Source organism: Serinus canaria (assembly GCF_022539315.1).
Source record: "Serinus canaria isolate serCan28SL12 chromosome 7 unlocalized genomic scaffold, serCan2020 HiC_scaffold_29, whole genome shotgun sequence".
Lineage (NCBI taxonomy): Eukaryota > Metazoa > Chordata > Aves > Passeriformes > Fringillidae > Serinus > Serinus canaria.
This window is the reverse complement of record NW_026108147.1, coordinates 1,988,104-2,015,467: the sequence shown is the minus strand read 5'-3', so window position 1 is coordinate 2,015,467 and position 27,364 is coordinate 1,988,104. Positions and strand designations below refer to the sequence as shown.

The window sequence follows — 27,364 nt, the reverse complement described above, 5'->3', positions numbered from 1 at the left end:
TTTTTTCCGAAAAGAGAACAAATCGGAGGATAACAGTCCCATTTGCTGGTGTATGTTTGGCTGAGAATGTGTCATCTAATCTGCTTAAGAAATGGTCACATGTAATATTTTGAAAATTTGGTAACCTCTGGGTCAAATCCATTCCATTCAGCCCTGCTGTTTGCTTGATGATTGACCAGTGGCCAACGATGTTTGGTATCCATCTGACATCCAAGTCCTTTCCTGAATTCTCCTGCCAACAGTTAAAGGTACAGGAGAAACAAAAGCTATCAGCAGATATTTCCTCATTAAAACCTGTGCTGCTGGGCTCAGGGCAGACTGATGAGTTCAGGCTGCTGCAATGTTTTTCAATCAAGGACATCCAAACCCAAGCTAAGAAAAGAGCAGAGCTTCACCAGCAGCAGCACATGTGTCTGCATTTGTATATATGTGTGTGTGTACCTCTTCTATCAAAAGCACTGGCACAAATGCACTGTTATCAGTCTTGCTGTGAGAGTGGGTGGGAAACTATTCAGAGCAGCTTTTTCCCACTGGAAGCCTTTGGTGTCTAGAAATCAAAGCTCTCTGCAGATGTGTGTGAGTCTTGATGAGATCTAAATTGAGAATTCTAAAATCCAGATGGAATTTGTGATGAAAACAGATGCGTGATCAACACCCTTGCCAGCTTAGAAGGCAGAGAGGCTGCAGCAGCACCACGAAGAGCTTGGGTCTGGCAGATGCCAAAGGGAGGCAGAGGTTCTTCCTTCCACCTGAATCAAGGTCTGCTTCCTCTTCACGACTTTCACAATGACAACCTTAATATTTTCTGTTCATGCAACCGATCTCTAAAGCTGGTGCTTGTCCTGTTGTTTATAGAGGATGAAATGGATTGAGTGTTAGATAAGATTTTGTTCCCTGTCTCTTCAAAGAGATGCTACTTTAGTGGATGTTGTCTCTTCTTCTTTCCAAATTACTATTAATTACCTATTTTGCCTTAAATCAACGTCCAGATTCTGTGTGCTTTAATCAATGCATTCTGGTTGCAATATAAGAAAAAATTGCTCTAGTGACACAAAATAATTTCCCTTCTTAGTATGGTATCTAGCCATACTTTGAACATTGGAAATAATGAGTCATGGAATCAACAGCACATGATGTGGTCTTTGTGAAAGCCATCTCAACTGCATGGGGTCACATTATAAGGCATCAGCCTTATAAATTTCTTCCCACTCGCTCAAACAATTTCTCTATTGTACAAACATATGCAAAGTCCTGCCTGCCTTTCTCTTCCTTGCAGCCTGTGTTAAACTTCAGTTGTCCCTTGGATTTATGTTCCAAGCTTTTCTTCTTTAAATTCATTGAACCCAACAGTAGATAATTTAAAGGCTGTGCGGAGATGTTATTTTCTGAAGGGCTCATAAAAAGGCAGACTGCTACTTCTAGCTTGAGCCAAAATCTATGGAGGGAATTCAGTGCAAGTTTCTGTGCAAGCAGATGTATCCTGTCCATGACAGAGAAGGCACTGGCTTTACAAATGCTGGGAGTCCTGTAAGTGCTCTCTGTCACCCTGAATTAGGATTTGTTTCTGCTTCCATTGACTGAAGCACATGAACATTAATCTCCAACATTAATCAATTTATTGTCTCTGAACCCCCATAAGATAAAGAATTACAATCTCTATTTTGCAGATTAACTGAGTTGCAAAGAGATTTAGATTCCTGTTTAAACATGTGTTTAGGCACCTAAGGATGCAACTAGATGCCAAGTTAGATTTATGAAAGTGTCTTAACTGATCTTGAGTGGAAGTTTAGAGCCCAGAGAAGTGAAGGGATTTATAAATTCAGAAAGGCACTGGAGTATCTATAGGGGCCTCCTGCTGACTTCCCTGGTCTCTCCTGTGTCTGGGAGCAGAGCTAGATGGAGCCCAGGGCTGTAGCAGGTAGGTAGGAAGTGCAGTAGGAGAGGGAAGCTGGGTCCTGGAAGAGCTGGAGCCCCGTGCTTGGGGACAGCACTGCTCAGACACACACAGCCTTTCTGTCTGTTCCCAGCCTTGTCATTCCATCACTGCCCCCTTCCCACCCCAGGGTCATTTCCAGATGCTTTGTTTTCAGGCACAGCAGAGGGTGCAGCTCCAGACCCACGGAGGAGTAGTGGCTGCAGAGCTGCTTTGTCCTGTCGTGCCTGGGCAGCCAGTGAAGGCCTCTGACTTAACCATCTGTGCTGAAGAATGGATGGGAGGCTTAGCTGTATCACTCTCCAAAGTATTATGTCATTGTCATATACAGTATAGTTAAGGACATACAGAGGTTTTTAATGCTTGCTTTTTTATTTTTTAATTTAAAAAATATATATTTAAACAATGCCCATTTCAGAAATCCTTCCATAGCTCCTGATGCAAAAGACTGACTTGAGACTTGTTTGCATCCTTACTGCCTGCTGGGAATGAGCTTGTTGTGGAAACCACTAGGTGGAAATGACAAATAATAAATTTGTTGGAAAAGGCAGCTCGTAAGCAGGAACCAGAATGAAATTTGAGTCAAGTTAGATAAAAATGTTGGGGGACAAAATGCTTCAGCAACACTAAAATGGCTTTTGATGTTTGAAAGTAGAAAATGTTTCTGTTTGTTTCAAAAATATGTATTTCAGCTCAAAAGGGCCAGCACTTGAAAGGGGGACGTGACACAACTTCAGGAAGGTTTTATTTTCTTTTTACCCAAACAAATGTCTTGAATCAACTCAAATGATTTCCATAGCAAATGAAACATTTCTGTTTGTCTGACCCAAATGATGATTTCTTTGTGTTTGGTAGTCACTGTGAAAACTCTCTTTTCCCTGTGTCTCCTACCAGAATTGCAAGTTGGAGACTGGAATATTCCACCTCCACATGTGCGGGGTGCAGCTGCCTGAAATAAATCTCCAAGTTTTAAACATCTCAGGCTCTGCCTCATGGTAGATGCTTTATTCTTACCCTGGAGTGAGAATCCCCTGTCGATGGTATCTTTAAGGAAGCTGCTGATCCCAAAGCCCCAGGCCAGAAACCTGGCAACAGAGCAGTAACAAGGCATTGTTATATGAGCAAGTCACTTTGCACAAAGAGTCTTTAGCATATATGCACGAAAAAAGTGGTTGTGAATGTTCCAGAACTTTAAAAGAAGTCCGTGAACTCACTGTGCACATGCAAGCAGATAAATGAAGCTTGGCATGTGATATATAAAATTATATGTCCTTCCTGGGAGTACTCACACTGCCTTCCTGAGCCCCTCAGATCAGATTTGGCACAGGGGTGGTTGAATCTAACGTGGCTGTGGCTGTTGCCTTCACAACTAGAATTGTGCAGGGACATACACTTGATGGGAATGTGACAAGGGAAAATGGAATGTAAAGTCTGCTAGACAGCCAATAAATTTGCTTTATGTCTTTATCTTTTCCTTGCTTGGCAATTATTTCAGCAGGTGCTGAACTACTTTCTGCCTGCTGTAAATGAGGGGGACTCAAACGACCTACTGTAAATTCTTGATATTTCCTGTACTTATGAGAAGACATAATAATCTGAAGAACTTGTATATTTAGTGTGGATTAAGATGATTTTTAAATAATTCCTTTTTTTATTTTTCAAGCCCAAGATTGGTCATAACTAGTGTTAGGTTGCCTAGTACTATATAACTGAGATGTGTTCATATTGTCACCAAATAAGTAACAATCTATTTTTAAAATGATAGGGTGGAGTCGCTGCTCAGGTCGTTCCACATTATTTGTTGTAATTCAGTAGCCAGTTAATGACAGCATCTCACTATTAGGTTATAGCCCTCCTAGGTTATGGTTTTTAGAACCGTAAAGCAAGAGTTACAGGGTTTCAGGGGTTGATTACAGAGAGCTTTATTGTTATTTCTTACACTTAAATCTGCTAGGTAGGTTAAAACAGCCAAGTAGGAGATCTGGAATAGCAATGATGTGCAGTTAAACACTGAAAAATGCTTGCCTCTTCTACAGAGTAGAGCTATTAAAGTATTGCTTATTGTACATTAGTATTCTGTGTTCGTTACCTGCAGAGCTACTCCAGGCAGTAGAGTGAGCAGGCTGTACCATTTGTGACTCCATGCTACAGCATTCTCGCTTGCCTGCACAGTTGACCCGATCCTGTATGTCATCAGGGAGGAGATGTTTAACTTGTGACACTGCTAATCCTTTCCTGAAGGCTTTTCGTTCTTCCTGCACGTTGTCCTTTCGTTGCTTTTGTGAGCTGGAACATGCTTGCTCAGCCCAGTGATGAATTCATGTAATTACCTATGGATGTACCCAGGTCCTGTTGACTTTACCATTAAAGATCAGGGATTGCCTAAGTATTGCTCTGAATCAGGACCCCCAGGCATTTTCACATGCACAGGCTAACTTGGGAATTGGTGCACCTTATTGTAGTCCTCCACTGCTGGGAATGGAGAGCAGGCTGGGGACAGCCAGGAGCTCAGCAGCCAACAGGGTGCTCATCTCCCCCAGGAAATCCTGCAGTTCACCCAAGTGGGATACATGGAAACAAATCCTGACAAAGTTCAGAGTGTGTGTTTGGTTAATGCAGTTCTAGAACACTGGTCTGCATGCAGGTGGGAGTTCACAAAGGCACATGTCCCTGCAAGGAATCTGCAGGGTACTGCTGTGTGTGGTGTGGACCTCTGCAGGAACCCCCTTTGCAGGAGCTGGGGGGACAGAGCCCTTCCTGGCCCAGCCAGGTTCTCATGCATAGGGTGATTTGTAGGTGCTCTTGGTCAATGTGCTTGTCTCCAGGTTTTTATTATGCTGATACAAATTCAGCTAATGAATGCACTGTGGCAGTGCTGTATTTTGCAGGGAATGTTTCAGTACTGTCATGCCCAAAGAGTCTGGGCTGAGCTTGGTATGTGGAGGCATCAAGCCTTCAGAGAAGATGATTGTCCTCAGCTGGAATGACTGACATTCCTGGGAATCACAGTTACAAAAAACCTTGGGTCTCCAGTTCATGTGTTGTTCCAGCCCAGTAGACACATTATATATTCCTTGTAGGGGCTCATTTGTGATCCTTCCTGGTACAGTTTGCACTCACAGGAGTGCTCACCCCTTAACAAGAGGGGAGATGTTCCAGCCTGGGCTTCTGCTGAAGCTCTGTGGCATTGTTTTCCCAGGCTGGTGATGGAGGAGTGGACCTTTCCTTGCTCCATCCCTTCAGAAGCCATCCGTGCTGCTTCCTCAGTGCTTTGATATTCTGCCAGCTGAGGGAGGGAAGAGCCATTTATAAATATTTCTGGTAATACAGTAAGTACTCTCACATGTTTTGCTCACTCATTTTCCGTATCCAGAAATCTATCCGACCAGAATCAGTTCACTCTCTTTTATTAGCAGAAATAGATCCACAACAATTAAAATTGATTTAAAAAAAAAAAAAAAAAGGAAAGAAAAAAAGAGAAGCAGCAGCAAGCACATCATATTGACTGTGTGTATATTCACACTGGCTTCCAATCCATGGATAATTACCCCTCAGAGATCGTGTGCTATGTACAGTATGATGATGGAATTATGCACTTTAAAGAGCTTTAGTGAGCCTCTTAGGATGCCAATTTCTTTCCCCTTTTCTTCTTTTTTCCCCTTCTTTTCATAGCAGTGAGTAATGATTTTTAAATGCACATGACCTGTCCTCAGAACCAAAGTAAGTCGTGGCAGTGATGTTTTGTCTTTGGGTCTGACTTTCCTTGAAGTGATGCAGTAGAACTGTACCCATGAGGTGAAGTTGCCTGGACAGGGGATCTCTTGGGATTGCTGATCCTCATTAGTGAGGAGAAAGGCGAGTGGAACTTCAAAGTACTCATTGTCTTTGGCAGCAGGTACCCAAATTGCACTTCCTGGAAGGAAAGAGGGTTTGAACGAGGCTACAAATCCATAGGAAAGCAGGCTTTGTTATTTTGGCTGATTGTGGATCACCTGACCTGCACACCAAGAGCCAGGGCTAGTGGTTTCTCTGACCTCTTTGTCAGAGCCAGTTCCACTGTTTTGATTTGCAGTTTCGCACACACTCACAAAATTAAAATATTGTCTATACATTTCAGCCTAACTTGTTTTTGGCAAAGTGATAAGCAAGTAAAAAACAGGGCCTCATCGTAGGAAGTGTCAAGCCATCTTAATTTTAGGCAGAAATACCAGCTCCTCCTAGAGGAAAAGAGCCAGTCCTTAAATAGCTCCCAACAGATCCTTTACCCAAGCAGACAAAAGGGTGTGACGTGCAGGAGTTGCTGCTAATGCCAGATTTCATCTTTCCACTGGTAATGTGTCACCTGGCTTTGAGTTTGTCTAAGGTGTGACTTGGTGCTCAGGCAGGGGTGTTCATTGATACTCAGTGAGCAGCTCCCCAGATCCTTTGCAGCTCTTGGGAGAACATCTCCAAAGGGGTTGGAAGGGGAGGTACCTATTGAAGCACAGCCACGGGGACTGAGGTTGCAGGGCTGCTGCTCTCCATGTTCTGTGACTGCAGCTCTATTTACAGATTTTTATCTTTTGTTGACATCTTTAATAAATGTTTGGTAACAGCAAGTGGTGCTGCATCCTGTTCCACCAGCCTGGACCAGCGGGCTCTTGTGTTAAAGGGAGAGCTCCCAAACACAACTTAGTGCCCAAAAAGAGGCTTTTGAACTGGGGCTAGAGCTGCTGCCATGTCCTCACAGCTGCCCCACTCCTGTTCAAGGATGAATGAAGGCAGCCCTGGGAGTGCTCCCAGGAGTGGGCTGGTGTGTACAAGCCAGCCCTCTCCTGTCATCCCCCCTTCCTCAGGAGGTGTCCCAGGAGGTGCAGTGTCCTTGCTGTCCCCCTGCAGAAGTAAGAACTCCTTCCACCATCCACCAGAGCCTGTGTGCATGGCTCTGCAGGGTGGTTGGACATATGGTTCCCATGGAGCAGCTGAGTTTATGTTTGGGAAAGGCCTGAGGAAGTATCAGATGTTTCAGAGTGCCCAGATTTTATATCTCTCACTTCCTGACTCCCCTGGATAATGGTGAGTGGTGCTCAGAGGCACTGACAGAACCTTTCTGTGTGCTGGGTGATGGCTGGAGCTCCTCAGCAGCCTCAGCTCTTCCAGCTCAGCCTGCAGTCCCTGCTCTGTCTGGGCACTGCAGTCCATGGGGGATCTGCTCAGGGCTCCTGGGTGCTCTGGTGAAAATGTGCTGGGGGCTGTTTGTGCTTCAGTGGGCAACAGGAGAAAATGTCCCTGTTTGTGTCCCTATTGTTTTAATCTAACTTGGGGGCAGTCATTCCTTACTCGTTAAAGATGTACATTTTAGGTGCCTAATTGTGTGTTTTACTTGCCAGCTCTCTCCATCCCCTTTCTTCCATGATCCCACCACTCTCTTCCCTTCTCATTCCTTTAAATGTGTGTAGATGATGAATAGCAAATCTTCTCATAGAATTCTTCAGGAATATTTAGTGTAGGGTTTTGCTTTTGTTTGCTTTTCTGGTGACTTGGAGATGGCATGGTGAGAAAAGAAACATGTGAGCTAAACCTGTTGGTTTGAACATTGTGTCAGAAAATATCCATAAATTGCAAGTTACTACACAGATGTATAGATTTAATGAGACTGTGTAATGCCATTTATTTATGCTAAAGAATCTGACACATACGGTACTGAAAAAAGTTAATACTCTAAGAGTTATTTTATATTTTTCCATTGCCATCTGTCACTGCCTACATAATAATGATACAGGTGAAAGCCTAGCACTGCTTTAAAAAAAATTCAGAATGAATAGTCATTTAAATGTCTTGCTGCTTTAATAGCTGGTGTGTTTTAAGTTGTGGGAAGGAGGCAGCAGAGATACCCTCCCCCTGTTTTTAGTATATTAAAATTTGAGTTTAAACAGATTTGGATTCTTAAAGTGACTTATGAAAATGGAAAATGACTATAAACTCTACTGTCCTTTACATTTGGAAAAGTTAAGGGACTAAACCAGATGCTGCCATCCTTGTAACACACCATCGGTGGCTCTTGGAGCAGCCCTTTCAAGTGTTTCTTGAGATGTGGGTGAATTTTTGTGCTCCAAGTTCTGCCTTAATGGGCTGAACTCAGTACTGCTGGGATCTCTGAACTGTGAGCAGGTATTTCCAGATCCCTAAATCCTCATCTGCCATCTTAAATAATTTTTTTAAAAAGTACACCATGTAAGGACATACTTTTTGTTTTTTCTTTAGCCACCTCAGGTAAAAATACATGTTTCAAAGCAGCACCACGCTGACAGAAGTCAGCATTTGCAGAGACACTGGCTTTTAAGAGTCTCCTCCAACACTGTGTAGTCATAGTGTGCTTAGGCAGAGTTCTTTCCCTTTTATTTCCTTTGCTCACACAGGACTCCAGCCCAGCAGTGGCTGTGAGGAGCACGGGGAGAAGTCCCTGTGCTCAGGCATGTGCAGAGATCCAGGGCTGCACATGGACCTGGGGACATGCCCATGGCTTTGCAGCAGCCACCTGCCTCCCAGGGTGCAGACAAGGCTTTGCCTCAAACAAAACCAGGTTTTGTTGTTCGTCTGCTTTTTACAATCTAGTGACAAAGACAGAAAATATTTTTGTGGCAGGTGCTTATCCTATAATTTTCTATGGGTTGATGAGCTGGGGAGGTGCCTTATTTAGAGGAGGAGGACATGGCTAGGTCAGGTTGCATTAAGATGATTTAGAGTTTATATAATGAGAAATAAATCAAACTTTTCCTGAAAGCTGTGAATGATGATGTATAACTTGGTAATGAAAGCCTTTCACTGATTTAAGATAATGTCTTTGGTGGTAAAAATGCCAGAAAATGAAGCAAGGTTCTGACCCAGAGAAGTGATTCCACTGGCTTCAAACAAATTCTTCCAAAGTATTTTCAAATATAGTGTAGATTTCCTAATGGAAAGTTCCTTATAAATGAAATAATCGTTACTGTTATAATTACCACCCTTTGTGTATGCTGGAAAGCATTTTGGGAAGTTCTGCACTTTTTAAGAAGTGGAGACAACAATGAGTGAGCCAATAAGGTTTTGGTCTCTTCAAATGGATGTTATCAATCACTTTATTTTTGTTTGTAAGGGATGATCCATATATAGCTGTAGTTTGTCAGCATTTTCCATTACAAACTTGTAGTTTTTGTACCATATAGAGCCCTCAGCAGCCTCTTAGGGGTGAATGTTGTGTCACTCCTCAATGAGTGTTTCTTCTGCTCCCTCATTAGAATCTGAACTGGTCTTAAAAAAGTGTTCATGGTTTCATGTTTTGAGAGACAGCGTGGTTCACTACAGGACTGAGCTTTTATTTTTCCTCCTCTCTCTGCTTTTCTGTGTGCATCAGAAATAGCTCTGCTGAAGTGAAGAAGAGCTGTAGGAGAGGAGGCTGACAGTATTTAATGTACACATTGCAGACAGTAAGAGACTTGCTTTGGGTCAGCAAGGGAAAGAGAGACCACCCACAGCACCAAACCTGCCTCCTGCACTGCACAGCCACTGTGACATGGAGCTGCACAATGGAAGGGGCCCTGGAGGACACTGCTGGGCACCAGTGCCCCTTTCATCACCTGCCCCTTGGAAACGAGTGGGAAATCATTCACACAATGGCACTGAGTCCCAATGGCTGCAGCATGCAGGAGGAGAGAGCAGGGGAGCACAAGGGCTGGGCAGGTCTTGTGTCAAGACAGAATTTGCCAGATGACATTTCTCCAAAAAACCATGTCTTGTACAACAGCAAAAGGAGAGGAAAAAGAAACAACCTGCTGCCTTTCACCCCATCAAAACAGGGGGAAAAATCAACAGAACAATATGTTGGGTATAAAGACATATCCAACAATTGCTTCTAGTTTGACCTTGGGGAAAAATCCATGAGTCCAAGACTATTATCTGAGTTAGCCTGAGCATCTGTAGAGGGGGCAGCAGCAAGGAGCAGAGTCCTGCTGTGTTCACTCAGCTTGCATAGGGATCAGGTTCTGGCCCTGCAAAAGAGTAGGGGGAATGGGGAAAGGGAAGCTCCTCCTTGCACCTATAGGGAATTGGCAGAAACCTTGTATTAAGCACAGTATTTGTTGCAGTTTGGAACAATATTGCTTTGGAAGTACAGGCACAAAGGGAGGGGGAGGCTGGGTCATCAGGAGTACTTTTCCTACCCTGGGATATGAATACACGACTGGCTTGTGTAAGTGCTGCTTGCGTAGATGCATTTGTGGGTGAAATTTGGCCTGAGGTCTTTCTGGAGAGGAATCTTGCGACACTGAGCAATCACATATATTCAATTAGGATTTCATCCTCTTGCCAGATGGAAGTATGCAGCATGGGTGACTTGTGGTGAGCAAACAGTCGTGCCTGAAGGCTGGGCATGTGGGGCAGATTCTGGGCTAGGTACTGCCATGCTTGCCTACACCAGGGAACTCCTCACTCAGTGTCCCAGCCTTTGGGCTTTAGCAGCAATCTCACTGAATGTGACCTCTTGGGAGACTGGAAGGATTGCTGGCCCAAAACATTTCTGGCATGTGTGTCACTGAAACCATCAAAACTGGGCCCTGTGATAGGTAAGAGGTCTCAGCTCTTAATGCTGCTCTTACTGGGATACTGTTTGCATTAATCAGAGCCTTTCCAACTTTAACTGTGGCCTTTTCAGCTTCATATTTGCATAAGCTTGTATGGCCATTTGAGCTACAAAGTTGTTTCACACATTTTAATGCTGCAGTCTTCATTCCTTGTGTCTGGCCCTGGAGAGCTGCTTTGGGAGAAGCCACCTGGTGATTTAGAACCATTGCTGCTGAAAGTGTGTGGTGACATCTCCACGTGAGCCAAAGCTGGTTGTTGTGATGGCACTGTATGGCTGGTCAGGAGCCTGATCCAGCTGAAAAGGGCTGGTTTTTCTCAGGAAGATTGGTTTTCAACCAGATTGGTGTAGCACCCAGTTCCATGCTCACTGGTGACAGTATAAAAAATGGAAGGGGTGGGGATTGAGGGAGGATGGCAACCACAGTTTGTGTCAGCTAAAACCTGACTGAAGCTTGGCTTAGCTATGCAACAGCATCCTAATTTAAACTAAACTTGGGTGTAACAGACCTGTTAGTCTACACTTACTGCACATACCACCTCCAGAAGATATGAAATAAGTCTTCTGTTGCATTTAGTGAGTTTAAATTGACTTCAGAGGTAGCAGGCTTAAACTGAGATTCTTCAATGTGAAAACTAAAAATTTCCAAGGATCCCTAAATAAGCTGATCAGTTCTCACTGAATTTCTGGCGCATTAAGCACCTCCCTGTGGGCTTGAAGAATCCCGTTTGTGGCATGCAGAAAAGGACTGCACAAAGTTTCTAAAACATTCCTTCCTCTTTTTTATTAGTTGTGAGTTTTTTGGTTTGATTGAACTGTTGAGAATGAGCAGAACCCTGCAGAGGTCACCCATGACAAGATGGTATCACCATCTACCATCACCCTGGCTCGGTGGCCAAAAGTGAAATCTTTAGAGCTCTCAATGAAGAAATTTGACATCCAGCATTGGGAACATCCGTGATCACACATTTTGGTACTTGAGTCAAGAAAAGAGTTGGGTAATTTCCCTCTTTTGCAGGTGACATTCACCCTCATTTGTTCCATCCAGATTCAGCTTCACTTCTCTCTAAGCCTCCAGAAAGCTTCAATCTACCATGAAAGCAAAACTGGCTCCTTTGAAATGCACCTTTCTAACCCTTGACTGAAACATCTTCCATTTCAGTGTTGGAAGGACAGCACTGCCCACAGCTGCCCTTGAAGAGACATCTTCCTTTCTCCTCAGCAGCAGATGTGCTGCTGGCGCCTTGAGCAGATGTCACTGTGCTTATTCCTCAGCGTCACAGCTTTGGAGGGATGCCTGCTCCTCAGGAGAAGGGGGACCTGCTCATTTCTCAGGAACTAAATAGTATTTGCTAAAGCTATTTGCTTTCTAATGTCAACCTGTTGGCAAAGTACTTTGAGGTGACAACAGAGCCGATTCTGTGCCCTGTTCTGCCACTGCTTGGCTGGCATTCTCACCCCTTGTGTGTGTGCCTTTTTAAAAAGGGGAGACTTACTGGTGCTCCCTTGTTTACACATTTAATAGCTCACAATTAAGCTGAAATGAACTTGAAAAGAGTCGTTAACTAAAGCCCAAATTCTATCAGCAACAAGAAACTCAAAGATTAAGTTTTCTTTCACCCAAGACTATTTTGTACTATTTCAGGAGGAAAGTATGTTTGAACATGCATTAAAGTCTCACTACACTTCTGGAGTGATGTAAACACCCTCTTTAAGGACCCTTTTTGCTACCAGAGTGCTCTTAGACTGAACAAGAGCCAGGGATCATTGTTTCCAACTTCTGGCATTCCCTACCTTGAACTTTCAAAATCCATCAAGACAGAAGGGTTCTCCCCCCTTCTCCTTTAATTTTCATCTTGCAAAACACTCATCAATTTGCCATTCTGGTTCTTAAAATTAACTGTATTACACTCACCCTTGCTGAGTGCTTTTGATAGTGTAGAAACAGGGAGTTTAATAGTGTAGGGACACATCAACTCCAGGGCTTGTGATGTGTAAGAATTGGGTTCAAAACCTGTTAGAAACTGGGTCATTTTCTATTTGTCTGCAGCTGCCAATTAGCAATGTCATTAATCCAGTGCCTAGGAGAAGTGCATGATTAAAATAGACAGTGTCACTGACCACGGACAGGACAATATGCACAAGGCTGTGCTGTAGCTGCCTGTCATTGTGCTGCTGTAGGTAGAGCTCAGTCTCATTTTCTAGAGGCAAGCAACAATTTCACAATTTCTTTGCATCTGGGTGTAAAGGCAGGCACATCATCTGGGCTTTGAATGCTGCTTTTTGTTCTGTTCTGGACAGGGAACCTGGAGCAGCCCCTGGGCTTGCTGGTGCCCCAGCTGGCAGCCACTCCCTGGCCCCTCTGCTTAGGGCACACATTGTGTCTGTCCATGTCCTTCGCTGAGCTCGCCCACGGAGCCATCCAAGGCTCCTCGGGGGCGGCAGGTTTGGATTTTGCCTCCTCAAGGATGAATGTCTGAGGCTGGGCCAAAGCTTTGCTTGCTGCTGGTGAGAGAAAGGGCAGTGGGGGAAGAGGTGTGGGAGGCCTTGAGGGGTCTGGCTTGACTTGCTGCTGCTCTGGGGGCAGCAGGAAGGGGCTGGTGGTGCTGCCAGGAAAGGCCAGCCTCCAGCTGGAGACCACAAACCCTCAGTGGCAGTGGCCAGCCTGGCCTTCCAAGGCCACAGATAAAATAAGCATTGACCTAGGACAGCAGACAGTGGGGGAGACAGAGGGGTACAGTCCTGCCTTCTCCCTGGTGTGTGACTGGAGGAATTCTGTTTCTTAGTGAGAATTGCACTCTTGTTCCTTGCTTAAGATGTCCAGTGCTTTATTTTATGCTCCACCTCTGGATCAAATCTCTCAGCAAGACAGAAGGGTTTTTCCCCCCCATCTCACTTTTGAGGGAAAAAATTTCCATGACAGAGGATGAAATACCAGGAATGTTTTTTTTAGGTGGACCTTCCTATTTCTGGTTTGTAGCCACACTAATTTGTGGGTGAAGGAAATATTTTTGTACTGAAAAGTTCCCAGGAAACTGTTTAACAGGAATTGGAGTTTAATTGGCACTTATGAGACATTAACAATAATTGTATTCAATTTGGCCACTCAGGATAAAGTGTGATTCAGGATCAGCTGATTTATGTGCTGAACAAAAAGAAAGGAAAAAAACCCAACACACCAAACCAAAAAAAAAAAAAAGGCAAATGAAAAAGAAAGTAACATTAATGTGTGGAGTGGAGAATATGTGCCATTAGCTTCGTATTCCCAAGCAGAAGCTTTTGTGGTGCTTGTCATATGTTTTTCCCCACAAGGTGTTTTGCCAGACTGGAAAAAGTAGAAGGAACGTATATTAGCTGGAGGGAAATGGTTTGACTTCAAGTTCATGCTTTTGCAGTGAGCTGGATTACAGTTTTATCCCTGCTATCTCTTTTGCTGTCTTTTTTTTTTTTTTAGGAATGTCCCAAAAACTTTTAAAAACCCCAGTAAAATCCATTTACTTATTTATGCTTTTATCAAGCATGTGAACAAGAAAGTCAAGGGAACACAGGGTGAAATTTGATGTGGGGCCTTGTGTATGGTGCAGGACAGCCATCAACATCCCTCAAACATTTATTTTCCCTTTGCAGCAGAGTTCATTGTGAAAACAAAGGCAGTGCCAGTAGTAAATGATTGCAGCTTTCGAGGCTGGCTGAGAACAGAGAAAACAAACTAAATGCAATTTAAGTGCCTGTTTGTTTGCAAGCTGCCTAATATATACAGGCAGATGATGTAAGGCAGAGGAGATGACCTGATTAGCAAAGCTGAGGAGATCCCTGCTCTCCTCCTTGGAGACCTGGTCCCAGCTGGAGGAAACCTTCCCACAGCTACCTGAGGGTTTCTGAAAATGGCAGTGCTCTGTGTGCATGAAGGTGAGGGAAGGAGGAGGAACAAGCAGCCTGCACAGCTCATGGAATAGCTGGGATGTTTTGAAGGATGCAGCTTGAATTCCTTGGGCTTTGTGAGCTCGGTGTTTGTGGGGAGGCTGTGCTTCTGCAAACAGTCGTTGTGCTGCTCATCCTGTTGCATGAAAGCATCATTCAGCAGAAAGAAGTGCTAGGGGAAGGAAGATAAAGTAAGTGGTCTTCCCATTTGTCAGCTCTCCCAGCCTTGTTCTCATGTGTGCTGAGCAGGCAGAGCTCCACAGCTGGGAATGGGAAGTCGTGGTGCTCAGCACGAGCTGCACTCAAGTGTTTATTACTCCAAATCAGAGAAACAGACAAAAATTTATATATATAAGAAAACACGTAAGATCCTAGACTTGCTCTGTGAGTACATGTAAATATGAAGAGTTGGGATGTGGTTTTGGATATTTTGTGCAGTACTGTGCCAGGACAGCGTGCAGGCTCGTGGCAGCAACCTGGGGTTTTAGATGAGGAGCCCAGGGCACTGTTTCTGGCTCTGCTGTAGCTACTTGTGTGGCCGAGTGGATGAAATCCCGCTCCTAAAGCCAGCGAACCGTTTCTTTGGGCTTCATTCTCAGACTTGCTGAATGCCCCAAAAGGCTGCTATTATTAGAGGGAACTGCCATTCCTTCCCTCTCAAAGTGGGCTGTCCATAAATCACCAGTGTGTGCTTTCCATGGAGAGGTGGGTCTGGGACCTCAGCTCTCTCCCTGACAGCCCACAGAGCTGCCAGAGCTCCTGCTCTTCCTCCTTTCTGCTCAAAAAGGGTAGATCCTCCCAGTCAGAGGGCTGTTGGCTGTGCCACCTGGGCTTGGCACCAGGGCAGGATGGCTTCCCATGGCTTCTCTTGCTGCCATGGTGGGGCCAGTCCTCTCCTGCTCCCCCCATGCAAACTGCCTCCTCTTGTCCTGTTTCTACCCCGGGGCACTGCCTGCGGCCATGTCCTAGCTGACCTCTCAGTCTGGGCTGGTTTTTACTCTTTTAAGAACAATAAATGCATCTCTGTGGCAACAAAAATATTAATTCCCTTCTATAAGTGATGCACTCAAATATTTCGTAGTTACAAAAGACCATTTGGATGGCAGTGCCTGTGCTGATTCTGGTCTGCTGTGATCTGATGCAGCAGTGTCTTTGCTCTGGATGGGCTTTGTCATAACAGTACTTTCTTTTTGTTTCTTAGCTCCCATTAGTGCCTTGATGAGTAGTGGAAGACGTTTCAACAGTTTTATGATTAAAAAGAAACATTTTACCATTGCTTGGTCTCTGGTTCCTTCGCTCTGTTCGTTAAGCTTTCCCTGGTGGTAACAGCAGTGATTTAGAATTGCAGTGTCACCATCACCCTCTGAACCCTGTGTTTTCTGGGAAGGGGAAGAAGGGAAGATGAAGGAGGAACTCTCAATTGTAGGGTTTTTTCTTCTGATATTTCCAGGCCAGCTGTTTGAAACTGTGATGTCTCAAAGTGTTTACTTATAATTCTATCATTGGTTCATGTATGGGGAACCCTTGGCAGTTGCCAGGGAGCACATGTGGCCAGAGTCTGGTGACACCAGGCAGGCCCAGGGCACAGATTTGTGCTCCAGCTCTGCTGCTGTCACCAGCGCTCGTGCCAATGGCCTTAGTACAGAGGTCAAAGACTGCTTAGATATGAAGGCTGAATCACCTCCTTGTTAAACCCCTCAGCAGGATCAAGGCTTAGGGAAGCAGACACGTGGGCTTGCCTTCTGGCTGACACTGTGGATGGAGGCTCTGACTCTGGGACAGGCCTTTTGGCAGCTTTGACCAACTCTTGAGGCATTGAAATGGGGGCATTTGGTGATTCAAACACCCCTGCACTGACACCCCTTTGTGAAAAAACCCAGTGCATTTGTTTTCTTTAAAGGCTTACTGATCCCACAAGCTCTCAGTGGTTAGAGGAGGTTTATGCTGTCACCTGAGGATCACAGAAATCAGCAGTGAGCCTGCCAGTCTCACCAGGCAGATGTGAAAGTTCTTCAACTGCACGTATTTTGCTTGCAAATATAAATAATCCAGCAGTGTAGGATTTGCTGCAGCCCTGTTTGCCTTGGCAGTGTCCCATTGACATGAATCAGAAGGTGGGAGCAAAAAAGCACTGGAGGCTCATCCTGAGACTGGTCTCCCCTCCATCAGGGAACCTGTCCGTGCAGGCAGCGTGATTGGGAGATTACTGGCACAGCCCACAAGCCTGGCTTCACTGGATCTTTGCATTTGGAACAGTCCTGCTTTGTTTCCTTGTGCTGTGCCTTTGGGAACCTTGCCTCTCGGGGCACCGGGCAGGCCTGGAAGGAGCAGCTCTGGGTTTGCCTTTGCTCCTGTAGCTTGAGCTCCTTGAGAACAAGGCAAGTCTCATGCTTCAAGCTGAGAAGCAGGAGGTCAGTTCTTAATCCTGCTGCTTCTCTGTGACTTTGGGCAGGTGTTTGGGTCACACCGTACCCGAGTTCTTAGGATTTAAAATAGGGATAGAAATTAGGAATTGAAAAACCCCCAAACCTAAGGCTTAAAGAAATAAGTGGTTTTAACTTGTGATGCCATCACCACCGTGAGACTAGTGATGGTTTGAACTTCAAGGCTGTGATTTAATATTGATAACAGTAAAAACTTGATCATGATATTAGTCATTGGGAAGTGGAAAATACATGGGTTTAACTTTATTTTTCTTTTTTTTAATTTCAGCAAATTCAGTAAAGCTAGAAATGCAAAGTGATGAGGAATTTGACAGGAAGCCCCTGATTCATGAAGATATTATCAGAGCTCACGATGGAGGAAGCAGCCTGGAAGATCCCTTCATTGGGAGTAACGAGATGGTGGAGAACAGAAAGATGCAGGAGCTATCAAGCGAGGGAGGAATCCGGCTTCCCAATGGTAAACTGAAATGTGACGTCTGTGGCATGGTTTGCATTGGGCCCAATGTGCTAATGGTACATAAAAGGAGCCACACTGGTAAGCAGCTGAAAGAAAATCTGTGGCGATGTTGATGTTACCTGACAACTCTTGTCTCTTCCCTTTTTGTTCTTGGGGTAACAGGAGGCTGGGGAGGGGGAAAATGGGCTTGGTTGGTTTTGTTTCTCTTCCTTCTTTCCAAACTCTGGTGCTGCTCTCTTGCTGGTGGGCATGGTGCTTCCTTTACTTTGATTTCCAGCCTTTTGTTCATAAAAGCAGTGCAAAAGTCTGGAAATTGCTTTTCTTACTGTTCTTGACTGGAGCACCATGGTGGGAGTCATTCTCTGGCACGAGGGCGGGTGGCTCGTGTTGTTCCTGTGTGTGCAGTGCAAAGCTTTTGAGCCTTTTTGAGGAGTCTTAGATGTTCTTCCATTGGAGGTGCTCACAGGTGGACAAGACCAGCAGCTTCCTGGGGATCTCACACTTCTTTTGGAAGTGGCTGGGACTGGGATGAGCAAACCCTGGAGGGGACACTCATTACCCAGTGATCCTGATGCCAGGGTGGGCTTGCTGCTTGTGTGACAGCTCCCTCAGGGGGACTTCAGCTGAACCCACACCTGGCTCCCCCACACTACCTCAAGGCCGTTCTGGTGGCAGATTTCAGTGCTTGGTCTCTCCCAGCACTTGTATTTGTATTACCATTTGGAGTCCCAAACAGCTTATCAGGCTTGTGGGTTTGAGAATTTAAGAGGCACAGGGAACCTCTGCAATGTGCTGATTGGTTGGGTCTTTGTGGATTGAAAAATGAGGCTTTGAGTTTAAACCAGGGTATTTTGGGGGACTTATGGCTAATAAGGTGAAATGGTGTGCCCAGGAAGCTGGTACTCACTCCCCTGTGCTGCCCACTCCTCAGGTGGGAGCAATAGTCACCTCCAACAGCAGTAGACAGGTGGTGCCAGAAGATGATGCCCTCTGGTCTTGCAGCAGTCTGCCTTTGATTCAAAAAAGCACTTAAGCTTGTGCTTAACTTTTATGAGATTTAAGCACATGTAAGTCACCTGAAGGGCTTCAAGATACGCTTAACTTTGGATACATGCTTAAATCTTATTAAGGTTAAGCACAGGTTTTTGTGATGGAGCCTCAGTGGGTGTTTGTTGTTTGGATTTTTTGGATATTTTGCTTTTTATCTTTGCTGCTATTTAATGGGGTGAGAGACTCACACTGTGAAGATATAAAAGAAAGGTGGAGATGTAGAGTAAGAAAGACTGTGAAATCCCTTTGTAAACCTGGTCGTTTGTAGTCCACTAGTGTGCTCTTGATGGGCAAGAAATCAATAGAATTTCTGTACAGAGGAATAATAAATATATATTACATAGTTAATCTCCTGTATATGAGTTCTATTGATAAAAACTTGACCTAAATGTGTAATGCAAAGCGTGGCAGTATCGTTTATGATGCACTCATGATTTTAGACAGGAATTACGAGAGGGGAAAAGCATTAGCTGGAGAATCAAAACCTTGATTAACAATTTGACGTGCTCTTACTAGAAGAGGGAAAGAGAAACAAGAATGTACCAGACTGAGTCTCCAGCTTTCAACCTCCCAAAAAGTTTTCACTGGTGCTTGCACGTATCTGAGCATATGTATGGTAGGTGCATCAGGGTCCATGTGTTTGAACTCGAGCAGCTAAACTAGCTGTGCTAAATTTAGATTTAGGTACTTAATTAAATGGTCTGAATTTCTGATGCATCTTTTAAAAACAGGCAAGCTGCCTTTTTCATGTTAAAAGAAAGATGTGTAAATTCAAAGCGAAAGAAACAAAATCTCCTCTGCGTGCGGGCGAGACGTCTGTCTGTGGGTGCATGGGCAGCAATTGCATAACTGGTACCTTTTTCCTTCGGGCTACTGCTGGTTCCTCAGAGAGCTCTGACTCTTTTCCCATCACAGCAGAGGAGCTGGGATGTGCTGTTCTATACAGATGATTTCAAGCATATAGAAATGGCATTTCTTTTAATGTGCAGCTCGGTGCTCTGTTCTCGGTAAACCAGTTGGCAAATTTCGCTGAGGATTTTTTTTTCCCTCCACTTTGTTTGTTTGTTTTTTAATACATGCTGCTACTTTGCCGTCCACAACAGAAGGAGAAGTTTGCTTGGATTTCCACATCCTGGATTTTGAGGCATATTTTTAACATACTGCTGGTATCTATCTTGTAAAGTGCAGGATTTTAAAATACATTGCTACTTCCTCAGTGGGGCGTGATGGGCTGGCCCCAGCTCTGGAATGAGCCCTGACCTGTGGGTAGTCTGGTTTTGCAGCCCAAGGGAGAATGGTGGAGAGAAGGGAGGTTGTCCCTAGTGAGTGGAAACAGATGACATTCTTTATCAGCTAATCCAAGTGGCATGTACATCCCTACCTCTCAAAGCCAATTTAAGTATGTTTTGGGAGCTGAATCCTGCTTTACTCTCCTCTTTGACTGTGCACAACCAGAGCATGAGCTGGCCAGTTGTTTGCATTGGCAGAAACTGAAGTGCTTTTCCCTTCCCCGAAAACCTGTCAGCATTTTATGTAAGTCACCCAAAATGCTGTGGTCCATAGCAGAGGCTGTAATTTGTGTGTGTGCTGGGGTGAGTGCAGCTTTCCTTGCACAGGGGATTGAGGCTTGGCCAGAAGCTGTGCTGTGCCCAGAGAGGGGCATTTCTCCAGCCATGATTCCTTTGTTCCTGAAGAGCAGTTGTCTTCCCTGCCAGATGATGGTGGTTCAGTCAGACAGATACAGGGATGGGGAAGAGAATCTGTGTCATGGATGAGGCCAGAGTAGGTGAGCTCAGTGTTCCATCTCGGATCCCGGTGTGCAGTCACCCCTTCCTGTGATAGATCAAGCTGGGGATTGCCCACTCATCCCTCAGATTGTGGTCCAGGTGATGCTCTGGGCTGCAGCCCTTCCATCATGGGGCCCGTGGCACTGCTGATTGTGCCAAACACAGCATTTCTCTGAAAAACTGCTAATTGAGGTGAAGTGGTTTTGTACTCTGCCTTTCTATTTATTTATCATTGCTGACAGAAAATAAATAAAATGCTTGGTGTGGGAATTGAGTGTGATGCAATCCCTGCATTAGTGAGCAGGGTAACCCCCTCCCTCATGTGCCACATCCTTGTGTCAGAAAAATAGCATGAGCTGCATTTATTTCCCTCTTTTCCCGTACTGTGTTCCTTTGGTCCAAATTTCAGACTCCACAGCACATTCCTCAAGTTGCAGGATCTCTATCAGGTTTTTGTTACTGTAGGAGATGACTTGGTCAGAGAATATTGCCATTGGATACTCCAGGGATTTGTTCATAGGGATGGAGAGAGAAGGGGGGAAGGATAAGAGGCAAATGATCCAGGTGTTCTGAGATCATGAGGAGGAGCCCCAGTGATTTCTCACCTCTTTCTGCTCTCTGCTGTGGGCCTGAATTAAAATTTCCTTGCTCTTTGTTTCTGGTAAAGCAGGAGCTGTATTCTGCTATAGCTGTGCTGATACTTCTGTGCTCTGCCAGGCCCACGTGTTCTTCTCCCTTTTGCTGTGAATTGTGACCCTTTTTAAATTTTTTTTTTCTCTGCTGTTCACCCAATACCTTATCCAGTTCACTGCTAGATTTTGAAATTCTTTTTATTTCTAAGGGAAGGCTGGCATCATAGAATCATGGAATGGTTTGGGAAGGACCTTAAAGCTCATCCCATTCCTCCCCCTGCCTTAGGCAGGGGCACCTTCCATGAGCCCAGGTTGCTCCAAGCCCCATCCAGCCTGGCCCTGGACACCTCTGGGGATTTGGCTTGCACAGCTTCTCATCCTCCTTGTTTTCTGAAAGGTTAAATGCTTTCTCTGTGTGCCTGCAGCAGCAGCACAGTGGCAAAGCCCAGCCTGGGCAGAGGCAGTGGGGACATCAGCCTTGCCCCACTCTTACTTTGGGCTGCTGCTGTGTTCCTTTCAGCCTTTGGGGTGACTGTCCTTACCTGCAGGACAGTCTCAGATCTTTGCTTGGACTCCACAAGCAGTTTGATACCATAAGCCAGTGAAATGAGTTGTGTGCCCATGAGGGGGATGTTCAACCTCTGCTGTAGCACCCTTAGTGTTACAAGTGAATTTCTGAACCCTGGAACTCTGAATGCAGTTTAACTTTTTTGCCACGCAGAGTTCAAGTTTTTAGGACAGAAGTGATAAATGAGGGAAAAGCCCAGTTGTGCTTTTCCATATAAAAGGCTTGTATACCTAAGCAGCTAACCAGGAGCAAATTTAAACAAATGCTCATCTAAACACATTTTGATTGACTCCACTGGACTGCCTCTCTCATTTTGCTGGCAGAAAGGGGTTTTTTTTGGTTTAATTTCTAATTTGTAACCTAGTGCAGCATTCCTGTCTTTTGCAATGTTAATAGATTTGGCGCTGAATCAAAAATTTTAGGACTAAATTTCTGAAAGTCCAGTTTTCTACTTAGATTCTGAAGTCTAACTTTCTGAAAAGTCATCTCTTTTCCTACTTAAGCATAAGGAGAGCTGAGATTTTGAGATTTTTGAAATTGCTCTGGGCAGAAGGATGTGTTTTACTTGTAGTTTTCAATAACTAAATTCTTTTGATAGTTTTGCCAAGTTCACTTAAAATATTTTTCTGTCTTTAGAATGCAGTCATAAATTTGTGCAGAGAACAATTAGAAATCACCCAGGATTTCCCAGGAATTTTTCACGAGAGGTTTTATAATAAATTGCCCTGTCTGGAAGCAGGTTTTTTCCAAAAAAAACCCCTACAAAAGTCACTGATTTCATGTGAATGAATCAGGTAGAGCATTAAGGAGGTAGTTATGGTCCCTGGAATAACAAACAGAGAAATGGAGCAAAGTCTGCTGCTCTGTCTCATTTGGGTAAATGCAGGTTGGAGCTGCCTGCTGTCACTGCTTTGGGAGCACTGCTGCTAATTCCCCTGTGCTCCTGGGACAGAGCAGCATCACAGCAGTGACAGCATCTGCTGGATTAGGAGAAAAGGAGAAATGTTTCATTTTAACCAAATGAATATTAACAAAAAGCTTATTGTGGAAGGGTGGAAATCGGTATTGTTAGTAAGAGCAAATACTTTCTGATGGCAGCATGGGCACGGTAATTTTGTATGAAGAGGCTGGGAAGGAAAAATCCCATTTGAGAAGTACTTAAGCTGTACTTTGCATATCAAAAGTATCTGCCACACAAAAAGGTTGAGTTCCCAGATACACATTTAACCAGGAGGGATGTTGAAGCCCCTCTGGACCTGGTTTTTATGTAGCAGGACTGCTGCTGTAGGAATTCCCTGACTGTGTTATTGAGAGCCAGTGCATTAATTTGTGAGTCGCTCCCCTTTTGATTTCAAAGGGACAAATGTTACCAGCCAAGGGCCAGGTCTGTGGGCTCTACATCCTCAGACAAATTTCTGTTTTAATACAGAAAATATCTCAGCTTTACAGCAAAAATCTCAGTGTTTTGCACTGGTCTGAGATTCAAAGAAGGTTAACTCATACTGAAACTTCTGCACAGCACTTCCGTGCCAAGGCGGGAAAGGAGTGCTGTTGTGCAGGGAAGCTTCCAATTAAGCAGAAAAAGGAGTTGGTTTGCTTTGTGAAACAACATTTGACATCTGTGAAATCTATTAGTAGGAAGTTCATCGGTTCATTTGCCTGGTTTCAGGTTGTATCAGCCAGGCAGCTCTCGAAGCTCCTGCAGTGAAGTCTCCATCCTGCTGTCGTGTGTGAAAGATGCTGTGAGAGAAAGGCCCAGGTCTTGTCTGTCCTGTCTTCAGGGGGCCACTCACCTTTTGTCTCAGGGTTTGTTTACATGAGAGCAAGTTAACCTGTGCACTTCAGATACCTGTGCAACTCAAGAGCAGCAATATTTCATTACTGTTATTCAGTATTAGCTTTCCTGGAGGAGACGCAGCAATAATGGATACATGTTAACAGTGAACCCTCAGGTTTCAGCAGTATATTACTAGAACTTAGAGGCAAATATTGAAATAATACCTTTTAATTAATATTTTATTTAACTGGAAAATGATAAAACTCCATGGATGTATTTATTTATTAATTTAATTATTCCCTGGCACAAGCCCCTCTTACAAAGCCTTTAGGAAAGATAATACTTGGCAGCTCTGGCTTATCTTGCCTTGTCCATTCCTGAAGTAACTTAGGTAATTAAATTCCCTCTGCTGGAGAGCAAGGGGTTTTAGGCATTCCTGGTTTTGTCTGGCTTCAGACTCTAAATCTGGAGTTGAAAAGAAACATCTTTTTTGTTTGGTTGGCTCTCCCTCCCCCTCTTGCCACTCTGCAAGTCACTGAGTTGGAGGCATTTCTGCACTGGTTTAGCTCAATAATAGAGGAGAGGTTTAACACTTAAAGTAGATGAAAAGTTTTTTGTAGTTATGTTGCAGTCACATCGTTTCCAGTGCTGAAAAGCACAAAGCTTGCTTAGCTGCCTTTCAGCAGAGTTCTTATTTATTAAATCAGTGTAAATACCCAGAGTCAAGCAGGAAATAGCTGTAAGTGATGGGGAAGCACACCATGCTTATAATTCTCATTACTCTCTTGGAGTCGTGTGTGCTGCCTTTAATAGATCCATAGTTCTGGGTATGTCTGTGTTGCCATCACCCCCCAAAAACACTTTAAGCACAGTCAGGGACCATCATGTAGAGAAAAGCTGTGTTTAAAGACTTTTTGTGAGTGGATGTTTAGTTTGAAGTATGATTGATTTCAGCTTATGGATAAAACCTCTGAGTTTTCACCGAAAAGTGAGGGAGGTGAATAAGGATGTCAAGATTGTTATGTTGTTACTGGTAAGTAATAATTCTGGAGAACAGTTCACAAAACTACCAGGAAAAGGCAGCAGGAGAAATAATTGGAGCACAGTCTTCTGAAGGCATTGAAGTGATAAAAAAAGGCTTGTTTGCTAGTATCTGGGGTGGGCATCAGACAGCAGAGTTCTTGGAAAAACAACAGAATCTTCTTGCTACGCAGTCCTTCCTTCTCTGTGCACCCTTCTGTTGGCTAATGGCCTCTCAGATTAGCTGTGCTAAATGGAAAAGCTGCTAATCAATAGCACGAAGGTGTGACCAAAATTGCATCCCTCAAGCCTGCGGCTTAAACAAGGAGCTGGAATGGAGTGATTGGACAAAAGTGTAACAAACACATCAAAGCAGCTATTTACCCGGAATGGAGCCAGTAGGAGAAATGAATTCAGGCTGCCTTTAAATAGATACAAAGGTTATTTAAGGTAAAGTGTGCTATTGGAGCAGATCTGTCTGTTGCAAGAGAGGAGCAGACTACGGGTGATTTTGTGGTGAGTGTTTTCATGTCGTCTTTGCCATCAAACTGTGGTGCAGTGGCTATTTGAATTCCTGACTGAAAGCTTTCAGCATCTCTAGAGCAGCCAGTTTTTGGGGGAGTAATACCTGCTCATATGTGGCCTCCAAAATGTCAGAGATAAGTGGGTGATGTACTGGGTGAAACGCAGTAGCTGCATAATTTTAAATACAGCAGGAGTAAAAGGAAAGACTTTAGACCTGGTAAGAAACGTGCTGCCTTCTTTCATGTTGTCATCCTGAAACTGAAGCTATCATTCCAGAATACTCAGAAATGTGTCAAAGGAAAGGGTTTTGCCTGTTTTCTCAGACAGCGAAAGCAAAACAGAAAAGAAAAAAAAAAAAAAAAAACCCATGTATTTTTCTACTGCAGTCTCTTTACAGATCTCTGTTATGGACATTTTGAAATGATGTAAAAGAAGATAATGGCTAATCAGATCATTTAAGTATAGTGTGGGAGTTTGAAAGGGAAACCACAAACTCTTTACCAATTCTAATGAGCTCGTGTTCAGAGTATTGGAAGAAGAGCTTTATGCTGTGATTTTTTATTATTATTACTCCATAATGTTCTCAGAGAGACTGTAGGAACCTTAGTATCTCCTTGAGTACCTCTGTGGCAGCCTCAGATGTGATTTCCTTCTCCCACGTGTGAAATCAAGTTGCAGAGTGTGGCATATACGTGGCACACCTTGTGCTGCCCTCCTGGCAGCATCACAGTCCTGGCAGGGATTTGATCCACTGACACAAGAATTGCTTGTGGACATCTGTAAGAGCTCTCTCCCTCCCTCTCCTTCCATTTGAATCTCCAGATGTGTTTTGGACTTCACCCTAGACAGACACCTGAACTGCTTTAATGCAAAGGTAGCATTCATTTTGTCCAGCGAGAGAGTAACTGTTTTAAAGCAATTGTAAAAGGCTTTGAAGAGATGTGAGAGATCACAGAATGTGTTTGTTTTTACAAGGTCTGTGCTTCAGGCCACTGAATTCAAACTCAGAAGGTCCCAGCAGGATTTGGCCAAGATTCTATAATAGGTGATACGCTGAAAAATGTGGATGAGGTCGCTTACATCTGAAATCTGATGATCAAAGCCTTGTTGAGCTTGGACCCTGCTTGGTGTGGACATTGGTAATGCTTTAAATTGGAAGAGGGTAGATTTAAATCAGGTATATATGGAAGAAATTCTTCCCTGTGTGGAAGGTGAGGCCCTGGCACAGGTTGCTCAGAGAAGCTGTGGCTGTCCCATCCTGAAAGTGTCCAAGGCCAGGCTGGGTGGCAATTGGAGCCATCAGGGATAGTGGAAGGTGTCCCTGGCCATGGCAGGGGGTGGAGCTGGATGGGCTTTAAGGTCCCTTCCAACCCACACTGTTCTGGAATTCTGTGATCTACAGTCCAGCTGCAGTGAGGCCCTTGGATAAGTGGCTAGCACAACTGTATGCTCGTGTTCAATTGATCTGCTCAGCAGGGCATAAGCAGGGGATTAGAGCTGACTGCCTGGGCAGGACTGCTGGAGCAGTCTCACTGTCCTCAACAAATGTTGGTACAGAGGATGGTTTTGATAATGCTCCAGCCAGCCTGTGTGAGTTCTTCAGGGGTTTTCCTCTAAATAATAATATTTAAAAAAAAGAAAAGCTGGGGTTTTTTTTTATGGACCCAATCCCCACTGTCTAAGGCAAATATGAAGGCTTAACATAAAAATAAGCTTTGGATGTGTGTGTGAGTGTGTATGAACACATGGGATGAAGTGATAGGGTAAGGTGCAGGGTTTCTGTTAGTTTTTCATCAAATCAATCTTTTTAATTTGTTTTATGTAGAGTGCAAATTTCCTTGCTTTCCAGTTTAATGGTGTAAGATTTTTCTCAACTTTCAGTACTGCCCAGAGCTTGCAACCCTGATCCTCACTCGCATCCATGCCCTCCATGTCACTCTAGCAATGCAAAGCAGCCTTTGGCAAGGGCTGTCAATTCAAGTATAATGCAAGCAGGAGGTTTGGTTTGAACCAAAGACCTTAACACCTTTGCTAAGGTCCAATTGTTATGATCAATTCTGAATACTCATATGGATTGGACCTATTCTAAACATAAGTGCAAAACCATAGAAGTAAATACTGCAAAACCACAGCCATGGATCTAAATTTTCAGCAGAGCTCATCTTTTATGAAGGATAGAAGCTCTGAGGTGAAGAACTTTCAAGAAAACCAGGAAGCATTGATCACCTCAAGGAAAGAGCCTCAAATCACTATTGGAGGCTTTGCCCATTGTGCAAAAGAAACGGCCTCTGACTTTAGAGGTGCCGTGTGATGGTGGTGGTGGGGACTGTACCCATGTGCAATGGCACTGGTACAGAGTGGGAAAGTGGCCTCTGTGCATCCTCCGATGTGTGTTGACAGCTCTCTCCCTTCCCCTTCCCTTCCAGGTGAACGCCCCTTCCACTGTAACCAATGTGGAGCTTCTTTTACCCAGAAGGGGAACCTGCTGAGGCACATCAAGTTGCACTCTGGGGAGAAACCGTTCAAATGTCCCTTCTGTAGCTACGCCTGCCGGCGGAGGGACGCCCTCACAGGACACCTCAGGACACACTCTGGTGAGCCCACCTTGGCTTCTCCTCACACCTCTTCCTTCCTTTATCACTACCGTCCCAGGG

At 44.4% G+C, this 27,364-nt stretch overlaps 1 protein-coding gene across 1 annotated transcript in view; it reads left to right on the top strand.

Moving 5' to 3' along the window:
• The window catches only part of IKZF2 (IKAROS family zinc finger 2), a 115,074-nt gene that overhangs the window by 42,673 nt on the left and 45,037 nt on the right, over positions 1-27,364 (top strand). Inside the window, 2 exon segments of the mRNA XM_018911806.3 lie at positions 17,163-17,429; positions 27,137-27,304. Coding sequence (XP_018767351.2) covers positions 17,163-17,429; positions 27,137-27,304 — 435 coding nt within the window.